At 41.6% G+C, this 16,456-nt stretch overlaps 1 protein-coding gene across 9 annotated transcripts in view; it reads right to left on the bottom strand.

Annotated features, from left to right (window-relative positions):
- Window positions 1–16,456, bottom strand: part of TUBGCP2 (tubulin gamma complex component 2) — a 91,687-nt gene that overhangs the window by 32,238 nt on the left and 42,993 nt on the right. For all 9 annotated transcript variants that reach the window (XR_012159936.1, XM_073353112.2, XM_073353111.2 and 6 more), the window contains 6 exons: window positions 16,054–16,253; window positions 13,847–14,036; window positions 6,785–6,930; window positions 3,814–3,994; window positions 1,193–1,373; window positions 276–448 (listed from right to left, as the gene is read on the bottom strand). Coding sequence is in view for 8 of the 9 variants with exons in the window: in XM_073353112.2 (XP_073209213.1) it covers window positions 276–448; window positions 1,193–1,373; window positions 3,814–3,994; window positions 6,785–6,930; window positions 13,847–14,036; window positions 16,054–16,253 (1,071 nt within the window). In the remaining variant the exon portion in view is untranslated. The remainder of the gene's footprint in view (window positions 1–275; window positions 449–1,192; window positions 1,374–3,813; window positions 3,995–6,784; window positions 6,931–13,846; window positions 14,037–16,053; window positions 16,254–16,456) is intronic.

The raw sequence follows: 16,456 nt of genomic DNA, 5'->3' as shown, positions 1-16,456 counted from the left end.
TAAAACAGAAGCCTGAAATTCGAAAGACACCTCAGGTATTTTGGTCATATAAACCAACCATTTGGCAGAGTTTTAATGCAGATAAAGTCATGGTCTAAGGATCTAACAGGCATAGCAATGGAAGTAAATGACCTCAGTGCTGCCCCTTTACATATCACTAACCTAGGTAGTTTACATCTTTGAAGAAAGAGACATTCTGTCTTGCTTTTTTAACTACTGTATGAGTTCTGTGCAGAAGTAGGTTTGTGTTTTTTCTTTGTGGCCTAATACTTTACCTGTTTATAATGAGTGACAGAGGCCATTTGACAATGTAATCAAAAGAAAATGCTTCTAGGCCACTGAGAGTGAGCTCTGTGGGATCAGCATTGATAATTGCCTTTTCCTGTTTCGTTTCAATGGCCAGCACTCTCAAGAGCTGTGTAATGAGATCATGGGGCATCAAGTCAATCTGTAAAGAAACAAAGAGCAGGAAAAAGATGCTGCTGGACATTTTCTATTATTGTGTAGCTGCAGACATGTGTGGCAATAGGACTGGTCTGAATGCATTGTATGGAATGTTGTTAGATTCATTCTCAAGTCTTGAAAACAACACCCAATTAAGTAATAGCGACTTGTTGGAAGGAATATCATGCTGTTGATGAGCCAATCAGCAGTGTCAGTTCTGTTGACATTAGAGCATGAACAGATAGAAGAATAGTCATTTTGATGTTTTGTGGAGAGATCATTAACTTCAAGAGAGTTAAACAACGAGCAGCAAAGATCCATCTCTGCTGACTGTCAGTTACTACTGGACAGCTAGACTTGAATAAAGGTTCAAAAAGCTCTTGGGACTTTCGTGCTAAAATTTCTGAACATAATAGGTAGACAGATGCTACTAATTGACTCAAACACTTCATTTTATTATTTTGGGCTATGGGGTTCAGAGCTAGGAATAAAAGCAGAAGCACTGTACCCACTCAGCAATACTGTGTCCACCTCATCCTGTCAGCACAGGAGTCAATAATGAAGCAGAAATGGAAGTGGAAAGGAGATTATCCTGAGACAGCTGAAGAGGGCTCTTTCTTCTATCTATATTTTCTGGGATTCTTTGCTTTGCTTTTACAATTTTCTTTAAAGCATATGGATTTTTCTAGGACATGGATGGGCCTCACTGCTCTATTTCAGATTATTTTCTTTTTATATAGACTCTTACCTTTAAATCATCTTTAAATGGGTCTGTGTTGGCAGTGCTCATTCTCAAGGCTAATTCAAGCAAAGCTTCTAATCTAGTAGGTATAATGTCATCTACCGGCTTTTTCAGTTCCTCTTCTGTTAGATCCATGAAGTGAACAAAGAAATCTCCTTGGTCCATTAGGAAGTAGTGCTTTATAGACCTGCTCAACAAAATGCAAAGACAAAAAAGAAGAGAGTTAGAAAGTAAGTTAACTATCTATAATGCTAAATCTAGAAAAAAAGGAGCAAAAGTCATCAGCTCTCAGCCAGTATGCAGGTTCTAATCACAGGAAAATCCACCCTCTACATGATACATACAACTAGAACTATGATTTCTTCCTTTTTCCCCACCCTCAGATCCAGATGTTGTATGTTCAGATTTTATTAAACATTTGTCCCATTCCTGGGCGAAAATTCTTGTGAAAACATGCATTTTACCTTTGGATCAGAACAGTCAGGTGGGGCTCAGCCTAGAGAAGATTCTGCCCCCAGTGACTGACAACCTAACCTTGGTCTACCCAACTGCATCATTCCTGTGCAGCATAGCTGTCCTGGAGGATGAGGATCTCTCTAAAGTAACCAGGGCCCCCCCAATCCATTCAGAGGTATCAATTAGGTGCAGTATCTTGAACTCTACTCTGATGTGAAGGAGCGGAGTTCACAGAACGTGTGTGATATGTTTGCGTAGGCTTTTGCTGCTAATGAGGTGAGCTGCCATGTAGAGTGTCAACTTCAGCCTTCTTGTGGTGGCAGGAGCAAAGGTGAGTCCGGCATGACCCTGAGACTGTGTGTCACCTGGACAATCTGATGCCCTTGATCGCTGGTGAGTTTAGAGTATGAAGTCACTCAAAATGTGCCTCGTCTTATCGTCATTTTTGTCTTCCGTATGTTGAGCCTGAGCCAACTACTCTCATCCATCTATTGATATCTTTCAGGAGCTGAGATATCTTGATGATTGCAGAAATTGAATCAGTGGAGAAGACATACAGTTGTGTCATCTGCATATTGCTGGCACATGAGTGTATGGTGTCTCACTCAGCAAGAACTCAAATAGGTGTTAAAGAGGGAAAGAGTGGAGGACTCTGCATGAGATGGGATGGGTGATGGGGAGCAGTTCCCTATTACAATTCTCTGGGATCTCAACCACAGATAGTACCCAAAACTCTGGTGTTCACCAAACACACAGCAGGACTCATACACTGAAAGGCTGCTGAGAGATCTAGTAGTATCAGCAAAGAAATTTATTTCCTGTCTAAAATAAGAAGTTGTTCATGTATCAGCCCTGCAGGGCTGTTTCTGAGCAGTGTTCTGGCCTGAAACCTGACTGTGGTACCCAGCACACTGACCGAGGACAGACTCTATCGGAGCTTGGAAGCCAGCAACTTTTCAATGTCTTGGCCAAAAGAGGGGAGGAGATTGGAAACATGACAATGGTTGGCGAACTATTAGCACTAAGTGGAAGCTTTTAAAAGATGGTAGGGTATCTGTAAGCTCTCTTTCAAAGAAGCTTTTATGGTCTTGACCATGAATGACAGTTAGCAGTTTCAGAAGAGATGGGCAAGACACACCTCAGAGCTTCCAGGGCCTCTATTCAGGGGATTGGTCTAAATTCCACCAAGGGAGGTGGGACAGGAGGCAACCTTGGCTCTGGAGAAGTTACCTTTGTTGCAGTGAGGTCCTCTGATTCAAGCAATTTTGTTTGTGAAATAGGCAGAGAGCTCTCTACAGAGATAGGGGCTTTGGTCTGCAGGGATTATGGATCTGTTACGTATCTTACTCCACGGACCAGCTCTGCTGGTCATGATTTGACAAATGCAATTCTATAAGGTTCTTTCAGTTGCCTTTAAGGCTGTAGCAGCTGTTCACAGGTAAGTACTCACTTTTTCAGGGACTGACCACGAAGAATTTGCACCATAGGTGCTCCAGCCTTCTGCTTTCACGCTTTAGTTGATGTGGTCTTTTGGAGAACCACAGTGACCTGTGTGGGCAATATGGGGGAAGGAGCTATTTTAAGGCTTGCTTGTTGAGGTTTCTGGCCAGCAGCTAATTGCAGTGTTCTACAATTGTTGTTTTTAATAGGTTGTTTTTGCACTGGTCCTTTGCCTGGGTGGTTCCCCCAGTAAGTGTCTTCTGAAGGTTCTGAAGGTTTTGAGGGACCAAGAACTGGGTCACACAGGGATCTACAAATATGCTTGACAACTGAAAGTTTCAGATAGAATACATCTGCTGTTGGCTGAATAGATTACATACAACATAAAAGTGCATGATCATAAAAGTGCATGATCAGACTGGACAAATCACTACAAAGCATCCTATTAAGAATGATCCTGCACTGGCCCTGAGGAATACATTGGATGATTTAATACATCTGTGATTCTGTGAATTCCAACTGAGATAAATTTTTGACCTAATCCTTGACAGAACCATTTGTTTTTCACATTAAACACATAAATCTAGTTTGTTTTATTTTTGCAGATCAGAATCTCTATTGGAACTGCAATGATGGCAATGGTAACGTGCATGGAAAAAGCCCAAAGGTAAAAAGATCATTACTTCACTATTTACATACAAACTAACATACATTTAGGAAATAAATCAAACCTCAAATGAGCCACAAGTTCTTTTTCCTCCATTAGGAAATCCAGAAGAACCTTGCTAGCATAGTTATAAGCTTTTTCTATTTGCTCCACATATGCTCGCTCTTTCAATGTGTAGATGACCTCTTTAGCCTCAGGGCAGGTAACATCACAACCACATTCTCGAACAACATTTAAATATTTCCCTAAAAGAAAAAAGTGGCAGCTGCTGTTTAGTCTGACTAATAATAATGCAATTAATTTGCACTCTCTCAAACAGGGAGACATTTAGGCCAAAACTTTCAAATAGAAGGGTAACATTTTCAAAAATGTCTATGAGGTTTAGAAGTAAAAAGGACTTAAGCACTTTTAAAAATTTTACCCTAGGTATCTAAAATTAGACTCTTAAATCCACATTTAGGCACTCAGAACTAGCCTGATATCTAGAAATGCTGAGCAACCTTAGCTCTCAATGAAGTCTATGGGAGCTGCAGATACGCAAAACCTTTGAAAAATCAGGGATTATCTCTCAGAAGTGCCCAGCACCTATCACTTCTCATTGAGAACAATGGGCACTGATGGGATTTTGGAGACTTGTGAAAAACTGGATTACTTCATTTATGTGCCTAAATCAGAAGAAAGACCTTTTGAAATTCAGGCTCCTTGTGGGTGCTGAGTTCTTCTGAAAGTCAGGCCCCAGGCTACATGTGAGGATTTCAAAGCAGTTTAGAAAGACTCACAACCCCACTTTTGTGAGGTAAGTATGGATTATAGGACTGTCAATTAATCTCAGTTAACTCACGCGATTAACTCAAAAAAATTAATCACAATTAAAAAAATAATCACGATTAATCACAGTTTTAATAGCACTGTTAAACAATAGATTACCAATTGAAATTTATTCAATATTTTGGATGTTTTTCTACATTTTCATATATTTTATTTCAATTTACAAGACAGTGTATCGTGTATAGTGCATAGTGCTCACTTTATATTATTATTTTTATTACAAATATTTGCACTGTAAAATGATAAAAATAGTATTTTTCAATTCACCTCATACAAGTAGTGTAGTGCAATCTCTTTAACATGAAAGTGCAACTTACAAATGTAGATTTTTTTTTGTTACATAACTGTACTCAAAAACAAAACAATGTAAAACTTTAGAGCCTACAAGTCCATTCAGTCCTACTTTGTTTTCAGCCAATCATTAAGACAAACAAGTTTGTTTACATTTACAGGAGATAATGCTGCCCGCTTCCTATTTACGTCACCTGAAAATGAGAACAGGTGTTCTCATGGCACTGCTGTAGCCAGCATTGCTAGGTATTTACATGCCAGGTATGCTAAACATTTGTATACCCCTTCATGCTTTGGCCACCATTCCAGAGGACAAGCTTCCATGCTGATAACACTCGTTAAAAAAATAATGCCTTAATTAAATTTGTGACCTAACTCCTTGGAGGAGAACTGTATATCTTCTGCTCGGTTTTACCTGCATTCTGCCATATATTTCGTGTTAAGAACACTTTCACTGCAGATTTGACAAAATGCAAAGAAGGTACCAAAGTGAGATTTCTAAAAGTAGCTACAGCACTCTACCCAAGGTTTACGAATCTGAAGTGCCTTCCAAAATCTGAGAGGGACGGGGTGTGGAGCACGTTTTCAGAAGTCATAAAAGAGCAACAGTCCAATGCGGAAACTACAGAACCCGATCCACCAAAAAAGAAAATCAAACTTTTGATGGGGGCATCCGATTCAAATGATGAAAACAAACATGTGTCAGTCCGCACTGCTTTGGATTTTTATAGAGCAGAACCAGTCATTAGAATGGTTGAAGCATGAAGGGACCTATGAATCTAGCGCATCTGACACACAAATATCTTGTGACGCCGGCTACAACAGTGCCATGTGAACATCTGTTCTCAATTTCAGGTGATGTAAACAAGAAGCGGGCAGCATTATCTCCTGCAAATGTAAACAAACTTGTTTGTCTGAACAACTGGCTGAACAAGAAGTAGGACTGAGTGGACTTCTAGGCTCTAAAGTTTTACATTGTTTTATTTTTTGAGTGCAGTTTCTTTTTGTACATAATTCTACATTTGTAACTTCAACTTTCATGATAAAGAGATTGCACTACAGTACTTGTATTAGGTGAACTGAAAAATATTATTTCTTTTATTTTTACAGAGCAAATATTTGCAATAAAAAATAAATATAAAGTGAGCACTGTACACTTTGTATTCTGTGTTGTTATTGAAATCAATATATTTGAAAATATAGAAAACATCAAAAATATTTAAATACAAGGCATTCTATTATTAAGAGAGCAATTAATTTTTTTAATTGCTTGACAGCCCTAATGGATTATCATCATCACCGTTTTACAGACAAGTAAACTGAGGCACAGTGAAGGGAAATGACATACCCAAGTTTACATACAATGCTAGTGCCAGAGCCAGGAATAGAACTCAGCACTCCCAGGTTCCAATCCTGTGTCTTAACCATTAGTTGATCGTTATTCTCTGGAAGGAGTATGCCAAGGCATACTGTAGTCTTCCCATAATAAAAAAATGCTGATTAATAGCCCCAAATCATACACTGACAGTTGTAGAAAAGTTGATGTGACTTAACTGAATGGGGGGAGGGATAGCTCAGTGGTTTGAGCACTGTCCTGCTAAACCCAGGGTTGTGAGTTCAATCCTTGAGGGGGCCATTTAGGGATCTGGGGCAAAAACTGGGGATTGGTTCTGCTTTGAGCAGGGCGTTGGACAAGATGATCTCCTGAGGTCCCTTCCAACTCTGATATTCTATGATCACTGACTTTCATTATGCACGTCTGTGCATCTCAAGTGCAATTTAAAATGTTAATGTCGTTTAGTGCAACTATGACCTGAGCAGTAGAAGAATTTATAGCAACCAATCACTTTCATCATGTGTTGTCACTGTACATCTTAGACACTTCTATACATTCAGAGTCACAGTCACTTACTTACCTGTGCTAAGTATCTTGTCAGCCATTTTCTGTAGGAATGATGGAATTTGTTGCTGAACAACAGTATATCTTTGATCCCAATATTTGTCATTATAATCCTCTTGTATCTTCTCCTTCTGCAACTCATGTTCTTCCACCATGAACTCACTGTGCAATTAAATCAGATTTTTTAGATACAACAACAAGTATAAAGAAGATTACTCTTTAACTTGACCTCAAACAGGTAATGTGATCTATCAGAAATGGGAATCCATAAGACTTCTGGCTCTTGGAATATTTCCTAATAAATGTTTCAGGAGCACTGGCGTCTTGATGATTGGTATTCAGTTGTGGCAAGAGAAATGGCAATATGGTGAGTCTCAGTATTGACCTGTAGCTTTCACCAATGGGGAATGTAAATAAGTGAAGCCATATATAAAGCACCATTTGTAATTACGTAATTTCAGAAGACCTCTACCAGGTCTAAACACAATTCAACTACAGTGGAATAAACTAAGAAATTAGCATTAATTTTAGTGAAATATGTACATTCCCTCCACAAGAAAACATGCTTTTCTCAAAGATAAAATATCAATATGAACTATAATTTTTCTAGCATTCTAAAAACGTTATCCAATCATTAAACACACATAATGAAAATATTGCATAATCTGTTACATTACAAAAAAAATGCATCAATAAAAACTTAATTCCAAAAAAATCCAGGATATTTCACATTTCAGTCAATCTCAGCCTGGACCAGTCCACACAAGAGATCCACTTCCTGGACACTACGGTGCTAATAAGCGACGGTCACATAAACACCACCCTATACCGGAAACCTACTGACTGCTATGCCTACCTACATGCCTCCAGCTTTCATCCAGACCACACCACACGATCCATTGTCTACAGGCAAGCTCTACGATACAACCGCATTTGCTCCAACCCCTCAGACAGAGACAAACACCGACAAGATCTCTATCAAGCATTCTTACAACTACAATACCCACCTGCTGAAGTGAAGAAACAGATTGACAGAGCCAGAAGAGTACCCAGAAGTTACCTACTACAGGACAGGCCCAACAAAGAAAATAACAGAACGCCACTAGCCATCACCTTCAGCCCCCAACTAAAACCTCTCCAACGCATCATCAAGGATCTACAACCTATCCTGAAGGATGACCCATCACTCTCACAGTTCTTGGGAGACAGGCCAGTCCTTGCTTACAGACAGCCCCCCAACCTGAAGCAAATACTCACCAGCAACCACATACACACAACAAAAACACTAACCCAGGAACCTATCCTTGCAACAAAGCCCATTGCCAACTGTGTCCACATATCTATTCAGGGGACACCATCATAGGGCCTAATCACATCAGCCACACTATCAGAGGCTCATTCACCTGCACATCCACCAATGTGATATACGCCATCATGTGCCAGCAATGCCCTTCTGCCATGTACATTGGCCAAACTGGACAGTCTCTACATAAAAGAATAAATGGACACAAATCAGATGTCAAGAATTATAACATTCAAAAACCAGTCGGAGAACACTTCAATCTCTTTGGTCACTCGATTACAGACCTAAAAGTGGCAATTCTTCAACAAAAAAACTTCAAAAACAGACTCCAACGAGAGACTGCTGAATTGGAATTAAGTTGCAAACTAGATACAATTAACTGAGGCTGGAATAAAGACTGGGAGTGGATGTGGCATTACACAAAGTAAAACTATTTCCCCTTGTTTATTTCGCCTCCGACTGTCCTTGTCAACTGCTGGAAATGGCCCACCTTGATTATCACTACAAAAGGTTCCGCCCTCCCGCCCCCACTCTCCTGCTGGTAACAGCTCACCTTTCCCGATCACTCTTGTTACAGTCTGTATGGTAACACGCATTGTTTCATGTTCTTTGTGTATATAAAATCTCCTCACTATATTTTCCACTGTATGCATCCGATGAAGTGAGCTGTAGCTCACGAAAGCTTATGCTCAAATAAATTTGTTAGTCTCTATGGTGCCACAAGTACTCCTTTTCTTTTTACAGATACAGACTAACACAGCTGCTACTCTGAAACCTGTAACTCAAACTGTTGATAACATGTCCTTTTAAATAATCCTGTTAATGGATGTAGTGAGGTGGAGTGGCCTCCCTCCAAACTTGAGAGCAAGAGAACAGTACAATCCCCCTGGTGAGAAGAGACAAACCTGTACCGCCCCCCTCACCGGAAGTACCAGGGCGGGGCAGGACATATAAAGGGAGGGTGAGGCAGCTCAGTTGAGTGGGAGACATGGAAGGAGGCAAATATCTCCAGTCCACTGCAGAACTCTGAAGCTGAAACTGCACTGTGCAGAACCCTGCCCCCAGAGGAGACCGATCCTAGACAGGCAATGGCAGGACCCCTGGGCTCGGGTAGGAAGTAACCCAGGTAAACCAGATTTTGTCTGGTTTTGTTGCTGGAGCACGAGTCAGTGTGTTTTGGTGGGATCCCCAGTGACCTAGTGGAGTAGCGTGGGGCCGGGTTCTCCTACCTCCAACCCCCCCAGCCCCGGGCTGGCGGCCTATTCACCCTAGGCCAGAAGTCCTGTGCATTCTTTGTGGCTTGCCCCAGTCAGGAGACCGGAGGAGGTCCAGACTGTATTTGCTGGCTGCCCTAGCCAGGATGCTTAGGCTAAAGTCTGCCCCCTTTCTCTGCCCCAAGAGTCCTAGACTGTTGAGTTCGGTCTGTCTTAGCCCGGAGACTTAGGCTAAAGACTGCTCTCTGCTCTGCCCTGCCCAGAGGGCCAGTTTCCCTTATAGACTGTTAATGCTGTCTACCTCAGCCAGGAGGCTGTGGGATAAAGACTGCTTGTGCTCTGCCCACCTAGAGGCCTAGAGCCCTAGACTCTTGATCGGGGTCAGCCCTAGCCAGAAGACTATGGGCTAAAGACTGCTTACTGCTCTGCTTCACCTCTCCCGAGGGGGCTAGAGCTCCAGACTGTTAATGGTGGTGTCCCCCCTGCTAGGAGGCTATGAGCTGTAGACTGCTTGCAGCTCAGCCCCGCCCACGGGGCCTGAGCCCAACTGCTGCTGCCTGCTGCAGTGAGGCAGAGTGGCCTCCCTCCCTGCTTGAGCGCGAGGGACCACTACAACAGACTATAGCTAACACTATACAAACAGAGCAGAAATTGGGTGGTTTTCAATCTGACCTGAGTGTGTGTGAAATTTCAACTATAACTCTGCATTAATAGTTTTTTGCACTTAATTTCCTTGAATTTCAAAAACAAAAGAGACAAAGAAGGTTCCAGTACATTTGCTATATGGTCACAGACTAAAAAGATGTGCATTTAAACACGTGGTCTAACAACCCCACATTCCAATCAAATTTTGCTGAGTCTGGGGCTGTGCATCCCCGTGAAAATTAGTGACTGACAGAACAGGGGACCCAGCAGGAAGTCTCCCTAACCAGCTGGGCCCCCTATTTTTGAGGGTTTTTGTTTTTGTTTTTTAACATAGCCCTGGAGAATGCAAGAGCACATTTAATCATCACATTTTCAAGTATGGCAGGATGATGAAAAGGAAAGCTAGCTGACAGGGAGCTGAAGCAGTCATGGTTAAGATGATTCAAAGCTCAAATGGTCTGTCATAATCAGTTTACACTGCATTCTGTGTGCAGACCTCCACACAGACATGAATTCATACAGTACGTATTGTTCAAAATGAGATGACAGCAGCATGAAATTTTACAATATTTTTAGTTTTATTAAATTATCATTTTAGTTGTTGCTAAATGAAATTCCTTAAACTATGTCAAAGCCACCAATCCTCAGGAAGAATGTTATCTATACTACAGGTAGAACCATACAACTGGGTCAGAGTCTACTTATAGCAACAAGGTCCAGTATAACCAAACAGCAGCATTCTTCTGGCATAATCTTGTTGGCTTGTCCACATCTACCATGATGTACAATAACCCTGGCATCAGTGCATTCTGAGGAAAAAAATAAGCAGCCGTCCCTCCTGCATGTTGCCACAAACACTCATGTCAGGGGCAGAGGACTGCAAGTATTTTACATAATGGATTTTGGGATGTTCTTCAGCACAGACACCTGGGATGTAGGAAGATTGGCTAGCCTGGTTACACAGACCCAGATGGGTGTGTGACTGAATACTCCCCTGTATTCACATCCTACATACTACTGTAGTAATCGTTGCGCAAGGTATGCCTTGTAAGGTATCATTTGAAAACTCAAAATTGGCTGGTCAGTATAGTCATGATAAAATATGTGTGGCAACATTATGTATGAAGTTAAAAGATTCCTCTGTATAATTTTATTAACATGTTCCAAACCCCACAGCTCTGCCCTGAAGAGTTTGGTCAGTAATCTTGCTGGAAGCATGTGGTGAGAAATTTTGCTTGAATCTGATACAGTTTGTTAAGTTAGGCACTAGAAAGTGTTTTATTTTTATTGTAACCATTTCTGACTTTTATGCCGCATTACTTGTATTCACTTAAAATCTCTCTTTGTGGTTAATAAATATGTTTTATTGTTTTGTCTAATCCAGCATGTCGGGGTAACTCTATTTAGGATAACAGGCTAGTGTATATTATTCCCTTCAAGGAATAATGGGCTTAATATATTTGGACTGGCCAGGAGAGGGATGGGCAGTACAGGATACACATTTCTGGGGGGGAAATCTGGAACTGGGAGTGTGTTGGGGTCACCCTGCAATATAACCAAGGCTGGTGAAAGCCAGACTGCAACTGACAGACTGCAGTTACAAAAACACAACTGGGAGTGATCTGCATGCTGGTGGCAGTTTGTGAGCAGTCCAGGTTGGAGGCTACAGCAGCAAGTTATTGTACAGCACCCCAGGTTACAGGGCATGGTGACATAGCTCCCCACTGGTCTGAATTGTACCCTGGTATGTCACAAGTTGGTTCTATCTCCAGTGCAGGTTGTCACAGCCTGAAAAATTGTGTTACAGCCTTGTTATTGAGCAGTACTGGTACCACTCACACTGAGGAACCATGTTTTAACCATGGCAAGAGAAGTAAGCCTTGTGTGGAGTCAGATAAAGTTTGTGGATGACACAAAGCTGGGAGGTATTGCCAATACAGAGAAAGATCGGGATATCATACAGGAAGATCTGGATGACCTTGTAAACTGGAGTAATAGTAATAGGATGAAATTTAATAGTGAAAAGTGCAAGGTCATGCATTTAGGAATTAATAACAAGAATTTGTGTTATAAACTGGGGACGCATTACTTGGAAGTAACAGAGAAGGACCTCGGAGTATTGGTTGATCACAGGATGACTATGAGCCCCCAATATGACATGGCCGTGAAAAAGGCTAATGCGGTCTTGGGATACATCAGGCGACGTATTTCCCGTAGAGATAAGGAGGTGTTGGTACCGTTATACAAGGCACTGGTGAGACCTCATCTGGAATACTGTGTGCAGCTCTGGTCTCCCATGTTAAAGAAGGATGAATTCAAACTGGAACAGGTACAGAGAAGGGCTACTAGGATGATCCGAGGAATGGAAAACCTGTCTTATGAAAAGAGATTCAATGAGCTTGGCTTGCTTAGCTTAACTAAAAGAAGGCTGAGAGGAGATATGATTGCTATCTATAAATATATTAGAGGGATAAATACCATGGAGGGAGAAGAATTATTTAAGCTCAGTACCAATGTGGACACGAACAAATGGATATAAACTGGCCATCAGGAAGTTTAGACTTGAAATTAGACGAAGGTTTCTAACCATCAGAGGAGTGAAGTTCTGCAACAGCCTTCCAAGGAAAGCAGTGGGGGCAAAAGACATATCTGGCTTCAAGACGAAGCTTGATAAGTTTATGGAGGAGAGGATATGATGGGATAGCCTAATTTTGGCAATTAATTGATCTTCAACTATTGGTGGTAGATATGCCCAATGGCCTGCGATGGGATGTTAGATGGGGTGAGATCTGAGTTACTACAGAGAATTCTTTCCTGGGTGTCTGGCTGGTGAGTCTTGCCCACATGCTCAGAGTTTAGCTGATCGCCATATCTGGGGTCAGGAAGGAATTTTCCTCCAGGGCAGATTGGCAGAGGCCCTGGGGGTTATTCGCCTTCCTCTGCAGCGTGGGGCATGGGTCACTTGCTGGAGGATTGCCTGCACCTTGAAGTCTTTAAACCACGATTTGAGGACTTCAATAGCTGAGACATAGGTGAGGGGTTTGTTACAGGAGCAGGTGGGTGAGATTCCATGGCCTGCGTTGTGCAGGAGGTCAGAACAGACATTCGTAATGGTCCCTTCTGACCTTAAAGTCTATGATTCTATGATATTGTATAGCGTGGCCACAAACTCAGCAAATCTCTATAGTATAGATTGGCCTTAAAATTGAAAGCCAAGCCACTGAAGGAAATTCTGGTTTGAGTTATAAAAGGATGAAAAGTAAATCTAAAAAGTGTGAACTCTGGAAAATGTCATTTTCCCATATTATGATAAAATCCCTTTATGCCATTTTTAAGTTATCAAGCTTTGTAAAAAGAAAAATATTACTGCTGGACTGTGAACAAGCATGATCTGCACTGGTTTCTTATTGCTTTCCATGTGGAACATGAGGAGTTGGTTTTCATTTATAAAGCCCTCCGTGGCTTGGGACCAGGGCAGTTGAAAGAAGCCCCTCTCCCTGTGACATACCTCCACAGCTGTGGATTTCCCTCAAAAAAAAGAAAGTGAGCACTGCTGGCAGAACATTCTTCCCAAGAGCTCCTGACTTTGGAATTTGCTTCTCCATCCCTGGAAATAGCTTGAATCTGATTACCTATATTCCCAGGCTTTGGGGAATGCATGGCTGCCCTGAGGGCACAGCAGGGGAGATGACTGGACTTCATTTTCAGGGTTTTTCCCACTCCCACCAGGATCAGGGGCAAAGACAGGCTACTAGTTTTATTCTTCGTTGTACAATTATGTTTTTAATATATGCAAAATAGGCACTTTATTTTGGTGCTACCATCATTTACTCAAAAGCATATCAATATTACAGTGCACTAGAAAATGTAAAACTAACAATCAGGATTTATTAACTTTGTTTCAATGTTTCTGTACCTGTATGGATCATTGATGATTCCTCTATAGATCCACTTCTCCAGAATTTCAAAATAAGGCACACTGGCTGCCTTGGTTAAGTATAGACACAGCTCTTGTGCTTGGCTGTCTCCTGTATAGTTGAAGGTCCTGTCGTGAAGTAAGCTAAGGGTTGACCCTCCCATGCACTCACCTTTATCCACAGAAGTGGCTATAATTAAAAAAGGAAAAACTCTTAAGGCAAAAAAGGCATTTAATTTAAATCAACACATTCACAGAATGAGTCATTTTGTTAAAGGCTATCAAGGCTCAAAATAACAGACTGAGAATTCTGAAACACTGGTTCAACTATTGACAATTCACACAAACATCTTGTCATGGAAAGAGTTATCAGCTAATTATTTGACTAGATTTCAGCATAAGAATTGTGGCTTATTAACTCAGCTGCTACATTGAATGCAGCACGCTCCCCACTTTTGAAGTGCACACATGCTATTATTTAGCTGATTCTCAGCAGCCATTCTGCTATGCAGCCAACATTTAAAGGTGACCTGAAAACAATTTTTTAATAAAACAAGAACTGATGTTAAAAAACCCTCAAGTCCCCCAAGTCACTAGGGTTAAAGTCAAGCACATGCACACGTGTTTGCAGGATCAAGGTCCAAAAAGCTCCCTATACCTAGGGAACACAGGAACAGGTCCATTCTCCAGATGGGTAATTGAGGAATCCTAATTTATGTCTACACTGCAGCTCAGAGTGAGCCTCCTAGCCTGGGTAGACAAGATTCATACTAGCTCAAGCTAGTGTACTAAAAATAGCAGTGTGGACATTGTGACTCAAGCAGCAGCTCGGGCTTTCAAGTCCACCTGACCCTTTGGGACTGAGCTCAGGTAGCTAGTCTGAGTCTCCACTAGAGCCCCAACATCTAAACTGTTATTTTTAGTATGCTAGCTCGAGTGGAGCTAGCAATTGTCTCTCTACCTGGGCTGGGAGACTCACTCCCAGCGGGAGTGCAGACATACCTAAAATGACTTGCTAAAGGTTACATAGGACATTAGTGACACAGGTGGGAAGAGAAGCTTTGTCTCTAAGTGTACATCTACACAGGAAGTGGCAGCAAGTCTGAGCCCAGGTTGACAGACTCGGGCTTGCGGGGCTCATGCTCCAACACTAAAATAGATATGTAGATGTTGCGGCTCGGGCTCTGAAGCCTGGGAGGAGGGAAGGGCTTCAGAACTGTAGCTCCAACTCAAGCCACAATGTCTACACAGCTATTTTTAGTGTGTAGCACAAGCCTGAGTCTGTTGACCTGGGCTCAGACTTGCTGCCGCTCACTATGTAGATGTAGGTAGATGTTTATTTTCTCCACTAACACACAGGTTCTCATGCAAATTGCTTCAACCTCTGAATTCAGTTAGGATAACAGTAACATTTGGGTAAGGGGGATGCTTTGCTAAAGCAATGGGGCAAGTGCAAAGTACTACTAGCTATAATTGAGAGGAATCCGTTGAATTGCACGTGAGACTGGAAGTATGTGGTCATGCCGGGGAAATACACTCCCAAACTTGGCACAGCATCCTTCAGCTATGCCAGAATGGCTTTCTTCTTTAAAAGTACTATACTAAAGAAATACTGTACTTGGGGAAAATGAATGGGTTAGTATTACAGCGTGGGGCAGGAGATGGGAACTACAGGACACCTTCAGGTTTCAGAGCAAGGGGAACCTTAACTTAGCTTGTTAGCTATAGCATTCCAGGAAAGGGAAATGTAAGGAAGTGGCACTTTTAAGACAGTTCGTCTTGTCTCCCTCAAGCAGTACACGCCCTCCCCCCAACTTCAAAATTCAGAGAATCTTTAAAGAACAGATATTTATTTTGACCAAAAATCTCTGGTTAGGCTACAGAGGTGTTTTAAGGTCCCATCAAACTGAAAAGGTTTGATTCAACCTTAACTATGGTTGTCACTAATGTGCCTCCATAACACTGTTTGTTAAAGTCAGTAACAAGTCAGTAAACCTGTTAATACAGCACTAATTAAACCATTGCTACTTGGTCCTCTTCTGTAATCTCATAACAGAGTTTTGATAATTAAAATCCTCTTTAGAGTTCACTTTGAACACTGTACAGAAGCAGATTACTGCATGTAATGTGGGCATCATTTATAGTTCTATACAGCTTTTGGAACCTCATGAAAAATTTAACTATCATTAGAAAGTATGGACACCTACCAAGTGAAGCAAGAATCTCCATGGTCCTCATTGTGGGCTGGATATAAAACCAGAGTTTCTGTAGGGACAAAAGCCCTTGTCTCTGAAGATGCTCCAGCTGGGTGATAAGAATCATGTATTCTTTGATAAGGGTCCTCATTGCTGCTGCCAAAGCATGATTTACCTGTCCGTACTCGAACGAAGATTTTTCCTCAATGAACCTGGAAAAAGCCGTACAAAAAATTGTTTGACAAGGCAGTGTTTATATTTTCAGGAGCTGTATTTACATGTCATTGTAGAAGCACGAAGGGCAGAGTGCAACCTAGTTAGAAGCTGCACTGTCATCTTGAAATCTATACAGTTAAAATATATGTATCTAAAGTAGCTTTAGGGGCTATACCTGCCTTGACTCCCTCCAGTCAAT

This window comes from Lepidochelys kempii, chromosome 7 (assembly GCF_965140285.1).
Source record: "Lepidochelys kempii isolate rLepKem1 chromosome 7, rLepKem1.hap1, whole genome shotgun sequence".
In the NCBI taxonomy this organism is placed as follows: Eukaryota; Metazoa; Chordata; order Testudines; family Cheloniidae; genus Lepidochelys; species Lepidochelys kempii.
This window is presented reverse-complemented; position numbering and strand designations above follow the sequence as displayed.